The sequence below is a fragment of the Nannobrachium achirus genome, assembly GCF_963921795.1.
Source record: "Nannobrachium achirus genome assembly, chromosome: 6".
Lineage (NCBI taxonomy): Eukaryota > Metazoa > Chordata > Actinopteri > Myctophiformes > Myctophidae > Nannobrachium > Nannobrachium achirus.
In genome coordinates, this window is record NC_137815.1 from 57,727,029 (window position 1) to 57,744,508 (window position 17,480).

The 17,480-nt window shown below is 44.3% G+C and overlaps 1 protein-coding gene across 1 annotated transcript in view; it reads left to right on the forward strand.

Annotated features, from left to right (window-relative positions):
• Positions 1-1,889: 1,889 nt before the first annotated feature.
• epha8 (eph receptor A8) overlaps positions 1,890-17,480 on the forward strand; it is a gene marked incomplete at both ends in the record, with an annotated part of 136,350 nt that continues 120,759 nt past the window's right edge. The window contains one exon of the mRNA XM_080727461.1: positions 1,890-1,977. Within this exon, the coding sequence (XP_080583587.1) occupies positions 1,890-1,977 (88 nt within the window). The remainder of the gene's footprint in view (positions 1,978-17,480) is intronic.

The window sequence follows — 17,480 nt, forward strand, 5'->3', positions numbered from 1 at the left end:
ACGTGTCCCAGCCCTACTCAGGTCACTTTGCTGTGGAGTCCTGAATCCAAGCTGACTGATTGTAGCGAAAAAAGATTGATTGATCAGTACAGGTGCATTATGGGGCACATTCCAAGTTTCCATCTTGTCAAGAGGAATCAATACATGGACATTGTCCTTGAATAACACGGACACGTAGACAGGACGAGACAAAACAAACAACCTCACAAGCATACACACAAGCATGCACTCACCCATACACAGATAATGGCTTTATGAATGTAATATTGTTGATCAATAATGGTTCATTGTCGCCTAACCCCAGGGACACACTCTTTCGCTTGGTCCCATCAATCAGACATTTGCCATTGGCTACAGTGAGGTTGTCTGAGGAAAGGCACCTATTGACGAATAGATTGTTACGGTACGATTGAAAGACAGACGAGCTAGAGCAGTGGTTCCCAAACTTTTCAGGTCGAGACCCAAAATGGATATTAGACCCTTTGCCCGGGACCCAAGCTGGTGAAAACAGCAGATCTACAAGCACACAACGAGTCGCTTCATGCCGCGTTGCGAGCTTGCAGATTGGCTATTTCCACTACTTCTTAATTATTATTGTTTTACTATGAGAAACGTCACAGCTTGTCCGTGTCCGTCTGTCTGGACGGGTAGACGTGTATACATTTTTACGGTCTATGCCTATGGGTTTGCCACTCTGATGTCACTGTGATGTCAGGGGAACCAATCTTAACAGGTTTGCCACTCTGACATCACGCTCTGGCTTCACTGTGATGTCACACTAACAGAATCCCTTTTATGCCCAGATATGGAGTTCCCTGATGTCATCAATATTAATGATGCCCTGTTAGAGAGATCCCCGTGATGCCAGGGGGAACAAATCCCTTTTATGCCCATATATGGAGATATGTCGATCCCTGTGATGCCAGGGGAACAAATCCCTTTTATGCCCATATATGGAGATCCCTGATGTCCACATCCCTGATGTCCACATCACTGTGGCACGACCTCGCCCTTTTTGTCTTACTAGTATACAGTATACACACACACACACACACACACACACACACACACACACACACCTACACACACACACACACACACACACACACACACACACACACACACACACACACAAATACACACACAACACATATATACTTAAATGCATTTTTTAGATTTTTTTTTGTTTTGTTTGTTTTAAAATGCATACAATTATTTAAAAAAAATGTATATAAAAATATTTTTAAATATATATTTATTGTAGGGAAAGAAAATGGGATTTTTACTCGAGTCGTGACCCACAAAAATTGGTCCGTGACCCACAAATGGGTCCCAACCCACTGTTTGGGAAGCAGTGAGCTAGAGAGAGAGAGCGGGGGACATGCACTGACTCATGACACAGATATAAAGAAGATGGTGTGGGCAGGTGTGCTGGAAAGGTGTGTCTTGGACCCAGTATTTAGACAAGTGCAATTGCCCGTACCGCTCTAATTGGCTGCACAGAGTTTGACAGACAGGAACGTCTCTCCTCCCTCGGCTGGCTAAGAGCGCCTATGTGTATGTATATATGTATATGTGTGTATGTGAGTGTCGGATAGAGAGAGAGAGAGAGAGGCAGAGAGAGAGAGAGAGAGCCGACAGACTGATGGAGAGCCACAGAAACGGTCTCTAACTCTAACCCAATGAGCTCGCAGCCCTCACATACACACACCCGCGCACACACTCTCCCCGCGCCGGCTCTCGCTCCGTCTCAACGCTGGGACGCAGAAAGAGGCAGAGAGTGGCAGAGAGGGAGAGAGAGAGCGAGGGAGCGAGAGGAGTAGAGGAAGAGAGAGAGAGAGAGAGAGAAAGAGGGGGACACTGGCAGAGTGCGAGTGTGGTGAGACACCATGGCTTCAGATCCAGGGGTGGCAGCGATGCTGCTATGGACTATATCACTACAGACACTGGGCTCTGCGGGATCCACCAGCAATGAAGGTAAGAGTGTGTGTGTGTGTGTGTGTGTGTGTGTGTGTGTGTGTGTGTGTGTGTGTGTGTGTGTGTGTGTGTGTGTGTGTGTGTGTGTGTGTGTGTGTGTGTGTGTGTGTGTGTGTGTGTGTGTGTGTGTGTGTGTGCGTGCGGCTGCAAACATGTGTCTGACTCCGAGTGTATCTGTGTGACATTCAAAACACAAGCTCATTTGAATAGATAGAGTTGAATAATGCATGTTGTCTGACAGTGAGGGATTAATTTATCTCATGCCGAGCTTATAGCGATGTCCTGACAGCACGCCAACATGACCCACGCATGACAAACGCGACGCAAACAACGATTCTCTCATTCACTGCCTGTATATGTGTAGTTACATATACTGTTATCTTAATTGGTCTGGTGTCGCAGTGAACGGATGATGTCCAACATCAAAGTTTTGTCCGTACAGGAACTTGTCGAAAAGATCTTTGGTGTTTGTGTGTTTGTTTGTGTGTATACATACAGTATGGCATGTGTGTGAGTAGAGTACTGAGTACCGGTATGTGTGTCTGTCTACCTGAGTGCATGAACTCATATTGACATTGCTCATATTTGGTGAACTGATATAATAAATACAGTAAGACCAGTGCGTAGGTTAGATCATAGATCGTAGCGCTCTGTGTGTGTGTGTGTGTGTGTGTGTGTGTGGGTGGGTGGGTGGGTGGGTGTGCCCGTTTATGCATGCAGTTCACCCATTGCATTCCATATCTCTTAAAGAATTGAAAGAATCACACTTTCCTCCCTGATCCATCTCGCATGTGCACGTGAGTGTGTGTGTGTGTGTGTGTGCCCACCTCAGCCTTCACCCATTGCATTCCCTGTTCTCTTAAAGAATTGAAAGAATCTCTTTCCTCTGATCCATTTCTTGAAAGTGTGTGTGTGTGTGTGTGTGTGTGTGTGTGTGTGTGTGTGTGTGTGTGTGTGTGTGTGTGTGTGTGTGTGTGTGTGTGTGTGTGTGTGTGTGTGTGTGTGTGTGTGTGTGTGTGTGTGTGTGTGTGTGTGTGTGTGTGTGTGTGTGCGTGCGTGCGTGCGTGCGTGCGTGCGCGTGCGTGCGTACTCATACTATAGTATGGACAATGCCAAAGTCCCTTGAGTGCAAACAGCGACTGTTTACTTCCCTCCGTCTGTCCTTCATCCTGTCAACCATGAGACGGAAAACTGTTGTTGTCACTTGTTCAACTAATGCCACACAGTCCACCATGACGTCCCTTGTTACTGCTGACACGAATGCCGAGTGTGTGTGTGTTTGTGCTTGCTGGTGTGTGCGTGTGCGTGTGACAGGGTCTCTGTCCTTGTCGTAGGTCCTGTCTCGGGAGACAGAGTGAGAGTGGAGTCAGCCTTGGCGTGGCTGTCAGGGCCCTCGCTCCTCTGGCAGCGTCGGCTTAACACTGCAGGGAGAAGGGGGAGATGTAGGGAGAGAGAGAGAGAGAGGGAGGGAGAAACTGGTTATTTAGTCCAAAAGAGCCAGTGGCAAAGCACCGTCAGAGTCAGAGTGGCAGGGCCAGGGCAGCCATTTATCCTGTGTGGAGCTCTGTGAGGTCATGGAAGGAGTGTTAATTTAACATTCCAGCATGGGGTTCATTTTTATACTCTGAGGCCCTCGCGGGTCCATTTGAACACTTTCTGAATTGAATTAACACTCGCGATTTTGCTATTAGGTCAGCGGAAGAGCAATAATGTAAGCAAAGCCTGTCGTGTCTGTTTTGCCTTTGTGGTCTCTCTCTCACGGCGTGCGCTCGCGGTACGGCCCTGCTGGGCTTCTGTGAATGCACCATTTAGAACCTGCCGTTAGTGTCCTGCTACACGTTGCCAGCCCTATAGCTCTTCGCTCCACTTTATGGTCATCTGAAATTGGGGAGCCTAATGAGGCTTTTTGGTGTTGTCTGGAGTCTCTGGACTATCATTGTAATTAGCAAATTAGATTTACCTCACTAAATTTATAAATCATGTGACAAAAACAGTTACAGTAACTTTTTAGATGTGTTTCTAGGCCATAATGTACTTGTATTCATTGCCATACTGATTGCTAAGTAAACACATTAATTATTGTCATAAAGAGTTACTATAAGGACAATAATAATGACATATATTTTCAATATGACTAGTAACTGGGGCAGCTGGGTTGATATGGGCTCTGTCTCTCTCTTGTTTTCTCTCTCTCTCTCTTTCTCTCTCTGTTTCTCTCTCTTTCTCTCTGTATGTGTGTGTGTGTGTGTGTGTGTGTGTGTGTGTGTGTGTGTGTGTGTGTGTGTGTGTGTGTGTGTGTGTGTGTGTGTGTGTGTGTGTGTGTGTGTGTGTGTGTGTGTGTGTGTGTGTGTGTGTGTGTGTGTGTGTGTGTGTGTGTGTGTGTGTGTTTTAAGCTACTAATCTTTGTTTGATTGCGTCTTCGTGCGGTTTGTGGTAATACAATTTGCAGGAAACAATATCCCCATGTTGCACAATTCAATATTTAGGTAATAAGATGGCATCATGTTAGGCTTGTGAATGCACACATATTGCTATGTAAGCCAGCATGGACACTAGATCATTTAAGTTACTATAAACATGTCACAGTTTAATGCACACTTCCTCCATTTAAGCTAATGTATAGTAGCACATTAACTCTTTCTATAACATCATTAGCCTACTTCTGACATACTGTGAGATACGTGATTTTATTTTATAGACTTTCCAAATCCATAATAAACACAGTCATAAACTGCATTATGAGTAATAAACTGAGTAAATCAGTGTAAATGAGCACTGTTCTATTATAACAACGGCTATTGAAATGATTATATTGTTGCAGCTTTGAATACACTTTAGATAATGGCCCTATTTAAATGTTAAGTGTATTTATTCTTCTCTGCTGCATGGTTCATTTAAAAACACCCATTCATATTGTGCAAAGCGCACTCTGCTGGGTCTAAATGAATAACATTCTTATTAATCTGTTCTAATTTATATACATGTGGTTTGAATATGTGTCCTGTCAAAGTTCCCGCAGACAAAATATAAAAATAAATCATTTACCCTTTGAGTAAGAAACAAAGTAAGCTTAAGCAATGCGTAGGTTTTGGAAGCAAGCAATAATAAGCAATTTCTTCCTAAATATTGTGATAATTAAGTACAAATTAATCTTCATTGCCTAATATTTGGAATGTAGCATTTTCATTTTTGGGATGCTATACTGCCTTCACAAAGCAATAATAGAGCACATTTTTAATTTAACTTCTTTGCTCTTCCCTGTTCCCTGCTTTGACTTGAGGGCAATGGCAAAAATAAAACAAAAGGTGGAAAAAGAAGTTGAGTGGAAACTAAAACTCTCAGTAAATGGAGGTAAAAGTAGCTGGAGGTAGCTACTGTAATACCCAGCACAGCAAAGGAACCACAAGTTCATGAACACACAGATAACACATAAAAGGTAAAAAAGTAACATCTATAGACGCCACACTCACAACCCTATGCACACACACACACACACGCACACACACACGCACGCACGCACGCACGCACGCACGCACGCACGCACGCACGCACGCACGCGCGCACGCACGCGCGCACGCACGCGCGCGCGTGCGCGCGCGCACACAGACATTTTTTCAGACATATCAGTGCAAGCAACTATGTCAAGGTTGTTCACAAATAAACATTATTAGACTACACGTTATGCAACCAAACAACTCCTGTCTAATTAAGTATTTTAAATCACAGCATTTACCCTTTTCAGAACAGGTCCCATAATTGAGCTTCTAATGACCATAAATGCATAATAGTCTATGTCTGTTTCCTCTGGACTATTGCACCATTTTAAATGTTATGATAAATATATGGCCATCTACAGTATGGTATTTACTGTACATAAGTGCATGCTGATAATAACCAATAATGATAATGACCTTTGTATGCACTCTACTAACAATTGTTTAGTTCTGTCGCAGAGTTGAGTTTTTCATCCGGCAGTCGGCACACAGAACCATGCAAAGATAGCCTGTATGTTTTGACATCTCGTCACATGTTGTGTGTCTGTGTTTTTGTGTGGGAATAGACAGAAGGAGAGAGAGAGAGAGAGAAAGCTAGAAGCGGGAGAGAGAGATAGATGGAATGACAGAGTACGAGGGAATAAGAAAGACACATGGGCATTTTTATTACCATAGTGAATAGCAGCGTTGCTGAGTTGCAGCCATGCAAGCCAGAGGACTCCCCCCGAAAAGAAAACTTGTGTTTGTGAAGCAGCAACAATGGTTCTATGGTTGTTGTGAGCCTGATTCCTTACTGTAACATAAAGGCGGCTTGTGTTGTGAGCCATATTTCCTCCGTCTCCCAGTGCAGCCCTCCTGTTTTGCTTGGCAGTGTGTGTCCCTGATTTAAGTTGGGCATATTGCTATAGTTTCACATCGCCTCGTCCCGGTGGGGACAGAGAGCGCTCCTCCAGGTGGTCGTTAGCGCCGGGAAACATGAAAAGGCTCACACAGAGAGCCAGACTCACAGCTATAATGAGCAAAGTGTACATTGATAATTATCACCCCGGCACAAAGGAACCACCGAGAGTGAAGGCTGAAGGTAAAGAGAGAAACACAGGAAAAAAGACACGTTCCAATACAGGAATACACACTGTAATGAAAATGAACGCACAAATGGCTGCATGGACCAGGTATGAAGTGGTGCAGTGCCTTTAATTTGACTCATATAGGAGCTCTAAACTCACAACAGGAGCTGTTAGGAATAAAAGGAGACTCACATCTTATCAATCGTGCCGTTCTTTCACCGTAAACCATAGACTTAAAAGTACTCTCTCTCACGCACATGCACACATTCTCTCTCACTCCCTCTCGGTGTGTGCTGTCCAGAGGCAATAGTTACAACTATCCAAACCGATGAGGGGTTATAATGTCTAATTACAAAAAAAAAAGAAAGAAAAAAAAAAAAGTTGGTTATACAGAGGCCAACTATCATCCCATGGAGGAGCAATTATTCTGTAACATCATAACTCTGTCAGTCAGCTTATATAAGACATTTGCGTTTAATTGCTGTCCCACTGTTGAGGTCTAGCCAAAAGCCAAGGTCTCCTACAAGGTAAATGTGGAAGGAGACCTTGAAGAGAAGAACGGCTATAGCGAGGCTTTTCTGTAATAAAAGCTAAATGCAATATTCAGTATTTATGCGCTGAAAAAACAATAAGGCTTTCAATCTCGATCCCATCATCACCCAGTCTGTAGACTCAGGTGTTACATGTATCAATTGTATTTATCACTGCTCAGCCAATAAGTAGGCCTACCTGGTGTATGTTTAGCAACATAAGCAAAGAATGAATTAATGAATAAAAATAGGGGGAAAAAAGTCTGTCTGTCTGTCTGTCTGTCTGTCTGTCTGTCTGTCTGTCTGTCTGTCTGTCTGTCTGCATTCATTTTTTGTGTGGAAGGAATTTTCATGATTTTTCTTTACAAGCCCTCTGCTATATCCAATATTGATATATAAATACTGCCAGGCACACAAATAATGGAATCTCAAAAGTATTGTTCACTGCCTATAGTACATACTTCTTCCAAGAGTTTGCAGGCTATATCCTGGAATATAACACATCAAAGGTAGATCTGCAGCCTCATCAATCAGTCTGTCAATGTCCTTTTCACACTGGTTCATAGATAAAAGTTGCAACACACACTCTTTCAACCCCCTAAATAATATATTATACTGTATAGGATAGAGATTATATGGATCAGCAGATCTTTGGACAAAGTCTGTCGGAAGATAGTGTTCCGACAGACAACACAATGAATATACAATAATACCAGTAACACTCCCTAATCGGGAGATAAGCGACCGTAGGTCACTTATCTCCACAAATAGGGCAAAAATGTGTTTTGCCAAAATCTTCCTGATCCATGTTGATGACATGAGTGTAGACATACTGTGTAGTGATTTTCGTGATTTTAGGGCAAAATCTGTAGGAGCAGTGTCCAAAAATGTGTTTTTAAAAATCGGCCTGGAGGTGGCGCTATATGGGAGAGATTCATGTTGATGGGATGAGTGTAGACATACTGTGTACCGATTTGCGTGATTTTAGGGCAAAAATTGTAGGAGCAGTGTCCAAAAATGTGTTTTGCAAGAATCGGCCTCATGGTGGCGCTAGAAGAGGGCCATGTGAGAAATGAGGGGTGGGGTCTCCGCGCCGGCAAGGCGGACGAATAGGTACCGGCCCCGGCTGTCCCGGTCGCTCCTAGCCGGAGTTACGGCATTTTATGTGAGCTGCAGTGTAGGGGGTCCTCCACTGGGGGCGCCACCACTTTTGCATCCGTTCTGGAGCACCAGGAGTGGGTGGTCCCCGGGAATTCCCCGTGAGCAGCCCCGTGGGGGTGGTCATTTGGTCAGTTTAGCACATTTGGTCATTTTTTACATCTGGGGGTCCCCCAGGGACCTGGGGGTCCCTGGAGCTCCGGGGGTCCTTGGAGGTTGTAGTTTGGCAGGTAAGGAACGTGTGTGCAAAATTTGGCATGGATCGGGGCAACGGTTGCGGAGATATGAGCAGGGCAAGAGTGTGACGTGTGAGGTGTGACAGACAGACAGACTGACTGACTGACTGACTGACTGACTGACGGACTTACACTTTGTGCAGGGTTTGATAGTAAATGCGACCTACGGTCGCAACTACTGCTATTTTGTAATGCATCAACCTCACCAAGACATAATTTTCATCTGTGCAAAAATGCATGCAAACAAATATAAGAATTTGGATTCTGAATATGTCATGATGCCTCCATAAACAATGTAATAACAAAATGCATCGTTAGAAGTGCCATTCTAAGCTTAGGCTTCATTATCTGTGTCCTTAGATGATAACAGTCTATTTATCCCTCACCAATACCACAATATTAATCTTGAGCAAATAAATAATCACTTAGCATGCCACCCCTGCAATGTCAAATCCTCCTTGTTCATTTACCTCAGAGAGAGTAGAAATGTAGCCATGGATCCATTTGTACACTTCAGAGTTTAATTAACAACAGCTTTTACTGCGTTGATACATTCGTTAATTTACTTTCAGTTACAGTTCAGTAATAATAATGCCTGCAGGGGGTCTGTATAAGGGGGTGTGTACAATATGTAAAATGCAGTGTGAGGCTCGGCCCCCCGCGATCGCTCAGCGCGAGCGAGCAAGCCCGGCGCAAGTACTCAGAGGACAGAGAGGGCTTGAACCTTTACTCTGTGTCACGGTCTGTCTCCCCACAGACCGTGTTTCCACTTCAGCCACTCCCACATTCCATTTCCCCCAGTTACTCACCTGTCTACACTCCCTCATCATCCCTACAGTGCCATGCCCATTCCACACCTGTGTCCACTCCCCTAATCAACCCACTCACTATAAAACTGGACTCATTCAACACACATATTGCCAGAACATACTTGCTCCTTCCTATGATCTGCATTGGACTTCTCTGGTTCTGTGTTTGTGTGCTTCTGTAAGTTTTGCTTAGTTTTGTGATTGATTGATTGAAGAATTTATTAGAAGTTTGCAATAGAAAAAAGTACAGTTTCATGACAGTACAAATCACTGGTACAAGGTCAACTAAAAGGAGATCCTAGAAAGCCTAGGCTTATTTCCACAGGAACCACACTTTAAGTATCTCATATAACATTGAAAGACAGACGGATAGAACAAAGTACTTTATCTAGGATAATATCAGTTTCAAAAGCATAACATCAAAAACAAAAAAAGAGAAAAGGGGGGGGGGGGGGGGCATGGGGGCTTAGTCTATTTACAAGTCACGGGTAGCAGCTGTCTGAAGGTGACTTTTCATACCAATTTTGAAGGAGGCTAGGGAAGGAGGCTAGGGATGTGCTCTGAGTTTAGTTTTTGGATTTTAGTTTTTTGCCGTGTGCTTTTGAGAGTTCTACATTTTTTCGACTTCCTGTTTTTTTGCATTTTGCTTTTGAGAAGTTTGCTTTTGGACTTAGTTTTAGCTTGCAACTAGTTCGTTGTTTGTTTGTATAAGCTGAAGTTCCGCGCTGATACATCTTTAATTTGAAACAATTCTGCGTTGGCTTTGCATTTGGGTTCAGTCATTCTGCAAACCTTGACACTCTGTCCCAGCGTTGTCTGAACACAGGTAGCTGTCGGTCGGCCCACTGCGCTCTCCGTCTCCTCTAGGCAGCCACGCCGTCTTTATTGAGACATCAGCCTTGTTAGCAGGCTGTCAGGGGGAATATAGGACTTGACTGATCAATACAGCCTGGTCTGCCACTGCCAGGCCTCCTGAGCTGCAGCCAGACATGGCCGCCGTGGCCTCAAAAAAGCGTGCGCCGTCCCTCGTGAGGCCTCTTCTTCACCTATTCGCCCCGGGGACTGACATTGGGCCGACCTGAGTTCAGCAGGGCCCCCAGGGTGTGTGGGGGGCCACGCGCTCAGTGATGCCATTTGATGGTGGCTGTATGTGCAGGATAATTTATATTTCTCCGCTCTCCGCTAGCATGTTGGGGTGCATTATCCTTCACTGAGGCAAGCGGCGAGGGAGAGGGGAAAGAGAGGAGGAGAGCGAGGGTTGGAGGCGCCGTGTGACAGCTCTGTAATGGGCTGCTGTTGTGGCTGTGTGAGAACACCCCTCCTGGAGAGAGAGAGAGAGAGAGCTCTCTGATGTTCTCCTCACAGGGACTGATGAATGACTGAGATCTGGCCGTGGGAGCACTTCTGTCCTCCGTTTCCAGACAGGCGACAAAACACGGCGCTGTGCATTATAGAGGCAAACCAAAAACGTGTTTATGATTGAGGAATGTACAGACAGGCAGGGGGTGGGGGGCAAAGGAAGAATATGAAACGGCCACAAAGAGAAAACACGATGAGACAGACAGAGAGAGAGAGAGAGAGACAGACAGACAGACAGACAGAAAGACTGACAGAGAGAGAGAGGGAGAGAGGAAATGAACAAGGCTGCCTCAAATTCGTCTCTTCAAGTTTCATCTGCGGGTGTCTCTATCAACACCAGAGGGGAGCGTCTACACTGATAATTTGCTGCTCTCAATTCCCTTCAATCCATTAGGGGATTTAAATGTTCATTAAGTTTAATAGAAGCCTAGCGAAGGTCTAATATGCTCTGATAAATGCAGGCAAAACTCGCCAACCTGCTCCAATTGCTCCGTCGACAGCTAGGGAGCCATAGCAGTAATAATAAGGTCAAACAGACAAACTCGAGTTTCTGTTCCGGTGAGCTTTATAAAGAGCATCTCACTCCAGGAACGGCTTGCTCAAATCCCCCATCGCGACTCATATGACACTCAGTGAGTGCTGGTCAGAGGGCACAATCTTGTAAAGTGTGCACTGGTGGTGCATAATGTGTACTGTGCAGTAGGTCCGCTTTCATGTTGCGGCAGGGAAGCCTGCTACTCAGGTATGATGTAGCGATCCCCAAACCGACTGTGATTCAGGTTGATGGATCTCCCCCGAGAACTGTTTCCAGAAGGAAATAATGCATTTTACACCCAGTAATCTGTCCATAAATCACAGGCCTGATGTAATTAATATGGGGAAAGAGAGAGAGAGGGGAAGAGATAGCATCTTTCATCTTATGAAAATGTGCACGTGCAAGCGAGTGATCTGCATAAACACACATGTACGCGTGCACGCACGAACACACGAATGCTTGTGCTCGCACGCGCATGCACACGCTTCATCTAACAAAGTTATCTCCGAAAATGATATTAATGCCTGGTGCGTGTGATGCATTACTCTTAAGGGAGCTAAAGCATTTATAGCACCTAACCTATATGGACACATGCAGGGTGTGGGTTTTGGGACACAGAGAGGAAAGGCGAAAGGCGGAAAAACAAGAATAGGCTTAAATCAAATGAGGCGAATTGTGTGACACAATGCCTAATATACCATGTCATACAACTAAGTATAAATCGGGCTTAAAGGTTTGTAAAGTCAGTTTCGTCGTCTTGCATCAGCACCTGGCCTCTGAGTTACCTCTTAAGCGCCATTTATACTTAGGTGCACTCCAGTGCCGCACGCTGAAAATAACCAAACTACAAGCTCGCAATGGATCACGCTGCGTCACATTGTGAGCTTGTAGATCTTCGGTGCGTGACACAGCACGCAACCACCGAGTATAAATCAGGCTTTACTGTGTCGTTGTACCAAACACATAGTTAGTAGGAAGCCTGACACTCAAAGGTTCCCTGGCTACGCTTCAGGCTAAGCTATTGTTTGCCTTTTTCAACCCTGAGCAGTAGAATAAGCCCCAAACTCGTGAAACTGTGTTTCATCATCACTCTGGCATGGTGGTGCAGTGGTACAGTACAGTGTTGATTTTGACAGCAATCTCTGACTTAGTGTTAGTCATATAGTCTTTGGAATAAAGTTCCATTTCGTTTTAGTCATCTGAAATGTGTTCGTTTTTGTTTAGTTTTCGTCGACTAAATCTACATTTAGTTTAGTCGACTCAAATGTATTTTGGCAGGCCTTGATGGCGTTGTAATGGCTGATTTGCACACCGGCTATTGAAAATAGTAGATCTAAAATCTTGTAGATCTTCGATCTTACAGATCGGCTATTTTTGGAGTGCATAACCAAGCATAAAATTAATTACGGGATCTCTTCTCCATAGTCCCTCCAAACATTTTTGGGTTTTATTATAGTTTTTATTTGTTGAAGAAATTGTGAATATCTTTATTCATAGTTTTAGTCATGATACTGTAGCTTAGTTTTTATTTAGTTTTCGTCAGTGAAAAAAAGGTAGTCGACGATCATTTTTCGTCATAGTTTAAGTCAACAAAATTAACACTGGTACTAACTCCCAGTAGCAAGAATGTCCTGGGTTCAAAAGTTGATCTTTCTGTGCAGTTTGCATACTGCAGCTCCCTGGGTCTTTTACACTGAAAGACAATGCATCCCAGGACTACAGCTGAAGATGACAAAACACTTGTACATTTTACACTAATTACAGCTGAGTAATGCACTCTGTTCTTGACAGAGGTCAAATAAACTGTGGCCATGGACTGGCTACGGCCCCACTCCCACCAAAACAACAAAAACCAACCATAACCATTGGGAATTGCAGCAATTGATTGGTACAAGAGAAAAACTAAAAAATGGGAATATGTATTTTATTGTTATGGTTAAACATTGACAGAGTTTGTGTGAACCTGCTCATCTGTACATTTCTAAACCAATTACTTGACTACTGTAGTAGTAACTGTTATTGAATAGAAAGCAATGTTTAGCCTATTTGCCATTGTGCTGTTTTATTTTGAACGTATTGTTAATGGAACTGGACCTACATTTTCTGTAGTCTGGGGAAGGGGTACTTGGCTTCGGAAATCAGTGTAAGGGGCTACTGCAGCCAAATAAGATTGAGAACCACTGCTTTAGAACATCTAGGAAACAATGGAAACTGGCTCTCGTCACTATGTTAATTACAACAAAGATTTTCAAAACTTGGCAAACTGAGAGTGTACTTTTTTCATCATTAGCCAGCAAAAGACAGACGCATTCAACATGGAAGTGGCAGAAGCTCACGGGTCTTGGGCCATTGTTCTTTTCCTGTGCTGTTTAATATCAGTCACATCCTAACAGCGTGGAGCACCATGCCGTTGTGTCACAGTGTCACTGCATGGACAGCTGGTGGCTGCGTGAGTGGGCTCAGTCAGACACATGGGATGTTACTGTGCCTGGATGCGCGCGCACACACACACACACACACACACACACACACACGCACGCACGCACGCACGCACGCACATGCACACACACTAAATGCAGGCAAAATCGTGCATATGAGAAAGAGCTCTAAATCATATCCATTGTAATAACATTGTTTGTTGTACATTTCACTGTGCAAGCTCCCGTATATCTAAAACAGAAGCAGATCAAAGACACAGAAAGACACAGCAAAGTGACAGCATCCACACACACACACACACACACACACACACACACACACACACACACACACACACACACACACACACACACTAAATGCAGGCATGAGCAAACAAACCTACCTATGTGTAGAAATAATTGTGCATATGAGAAAGAGCTCTTAATTATATCCATTGTCATCACATTGTTTGTTGTACATTTCACTGTGCAAGCTTCCGTATATCTAAAACAGAAGCAGATCAAAGACACAGAAAGACACGTACAGCATTCAAGACACAGTCATGGATGCACACGCACACACGCACGCACACGCACGCACACACGCACGCGCACGCACACACACACGCGCACGCACGCACGCACGCACGCACGCACGCACGCACGCACACACACACACACACACACACACACACACACACACACACACACACACACACACACACACACACACACACACACACACACACACACACACACACACACACACACACACACACACACACACAGCTCTGCTGGAGAAATAACAGTATGTCACCTTTGACATTGAATGACTGATTGATGTATTTATTGAATACTATATTAGTCATAAATGTAACCGCATATGGTACAGTCAGACATTAAGGATAACACAAAGACATGGGCTTTCCATTGTTGTGCCACAGTATTCAATTCATTAACATAGCATACAAAATTTACAAACAATACATGTCATCAACAAATACAAACACTGTACAGTACAAAGGAGAAAAAGGAAAAAACGGCGGCAGTGAATGAAATCTCCTTTCGATGGTAATTTACCTTTACCTCCCCTTGTGGTCTCCTGATGCAGTAGATGTTTTTTCTAAGAAGCCAGTGATACACATCCTTTAATGGATGCTGTCAGGGCATTCCACATTTTGGAGGCAGAGATTATGCACAGGCCTGGAGCAATGAAAACACTTCAGGTTAAAATGTCAGTGCGGAGATGGTGAGAAAAATTATGAAAGAGTACGTTTGAAATAGAGACATCAGTACATGCCGACCTGAATCAATCTGACAGCGAGGGGCTTTGAGTCTTGGAGCGGAGAAAATACGAAATAAATAAAGAATAAAACTTTATTTATTAAAGAGGTGTGCGGTGTGGGAGATAGGCATGTACTGTATCGAAGGTGAGAGATCTTCCGGGCTGAAAGTTTGATAACTATATTGATGCAATATCACTGCCATTGTTGGCTCTTTCCCACTGCATAATAGGCTACTGGCTCGATTCAACTCAACTAAAGTTGCTTTTGGTAACAGGTACTTCGTTTTCTACTGCAGACTGTACTCCTTAAATTTAGTGAATACAGCGGTGACCAAGTCACTGTGTAGGAGAGATCTAAAGAACAATGGCGACTTGGAAACAATCTCTTTCACCCATACAGTCCTACAAAAATTTTCAGCAAGAAATACACCATACAGTTTCTCAATACTGATTCATTTCATATTTACAATGGCTATATAAAGGTTTGTTAACAGTATTCAGGACTAGACTTCCAATGCGATTATAAGGTCATGTCCTGATGTGATGACACTATAGTGACCAATTAGCAGTGTTTTCAGGTCACCTTTTTACAGTATATCAGCTCAGCTTGCTTGGCGCCTCGACAGAGGTGATACCAAAAAAGTACCTGGTACCAAGTACTAAGTATACTAGTTTTGACGTTTGGAAGTAGCCTGCTGTATAGAGTCGGATCTAGCCGCTACCGTGCAGTGGAAGAGCGTTAATATATTGACATCTCTCTCTCTCTCTCTTCAGCTCTCACTAGACCAGGTAACCTCTACCTGAACCTTTTCGACAGCAGTGGCTCCAGAGAATTGTGACTGGAGGGGCTATGGGGGGGCTGGCTTTTTTAGAGCGGGTGCTAATGAATTTTGGTAACAAACAATAATGAATAGTACTAATATAACAAACGAGATTCTCTCGCATATAGGGTGTGGATAACTGAACAGGCCAGATCATTGGCATTTTCCAGCTCTAAATCTGAGGACTGTAGGTGATCGGATAGGGTTTTTGTGAGGCTGAAGATGCTTTCCCACATGAAAAGTATGATTTTATAGTATGGTTTACATATAAGTCAGTCAATTGTCTTTCACATATTCATATACATTTCATTTATTTATTCCTTAAATATTTTTCATCAGTATTTTCAGGGGTGGGGGTGGGGGGGCTTAGGGGGTGCTAAGCCTTCATCGGGGGGGCTAAAGCCTCCTCAAGCACCCGCCCCTGCTTTTCGATCATAAATCAAAAAGGGGGGAGTTGTCTGGTTGGTTGGACCACCATGAGTCAGGTACTGCGCTCTCTGAGAGTAGACGCTGGCAACACGGCGACCCATATCTCTGTGTCGACACCAGCTACCGAAAATAATCAGCTATCTGTTTTCTGACTCTACCCCGCTCTATCTTTCATTTTGCGTCTCCGTTGTTCCTTTCCCCCCCCCCCCCCCCCTTCCTTTCCCTCTCTCATTTTGTCTTCCCTCTCCTTCCTCTATCTTTTCCGCTCCTCATCACCACCACTCCTCTTTTTACCCACTCTATAAATAGTTGTGCATAGCTCTCCTCCGGTGCTTCCACAGCTCTCTGGAGGTGGTCCCTAGGGGGCCGGGCAGGCCTGGGCAGCGGGTACACCCAGCTATGTGCTGCGGTCCCTGGGGGAGAGACGGAGCCTCGCTGGCCCTGAGCATCCTCCCACCCTCCATCATGCAGCAAACATATTGCCTCGCAGTGCTACACAAAGCAGGGTCTCATGCCTGAGCCCAGGAGCACCTGCTAAAATAAGATACGGAGGGGATTGTGCTGGTGTGTACGCTGGCCAGTGTTTGCCAGATTGACAGGCAGAGAGAGCGAGAGCGGGAGTACAATTAGTTGAATTGTTGGCCGACAGCGCCGGTAAACTCATGCACAATAAAATATGGAGTATTAATTAAACTCTGCGTAGTGGGGAAAGTTACGTGCTCGCTGTTTCGGACCATATCTTACGACTCCATAGAGGAATTGGTATTGATGACAAAAACAAATGTAGGCAGTATAATTGTAGATATACTGTAATGTATAAGTTAAATATCGTCGTTGTCGGGTGGAAACCTTGCATGTCCAAAACCGTTTTGTATTTATCGTTTTAAAAATTATCTAAACTAGTGACTCGCACTAGGTGCGAGGCGTTGTGTGCAGCTATTTTCACTAGTTCTGTGCAATAGTCTTGTGTGATGAACCAGGGCTTTGAAACTTGGAGATACAAGGTTTCTGCCCGACAGTGACAATATATTTTACTGGTTCAAGCTACACACAGATGTGTTCAAATGATCCACATTTAATAAGAGAGAGTATGATACCATGCTGTGTCTGTGTGCTTTGGCTAGCCTCAGTTGTTCCCTGTTGGGTCTGTTAACCCCTTAAAGACCTCCGGGGAATTTGGGAGAGAAGATGTAAAAGTCGCGGATGAAAACCAAAGGGTTGGGGACATCTAGTAATGGCTCTCCCCGCAGACTCCTCCTCTCCTCTCCTCTTCTCTTCTCTTCTCTTCTCTTCTCTTCTCTTCTCTTCTCTTCCCCCCCTTTCTCTCTCTCTCTCTCTCTCTCACCAAGGACAAAATGCTTAC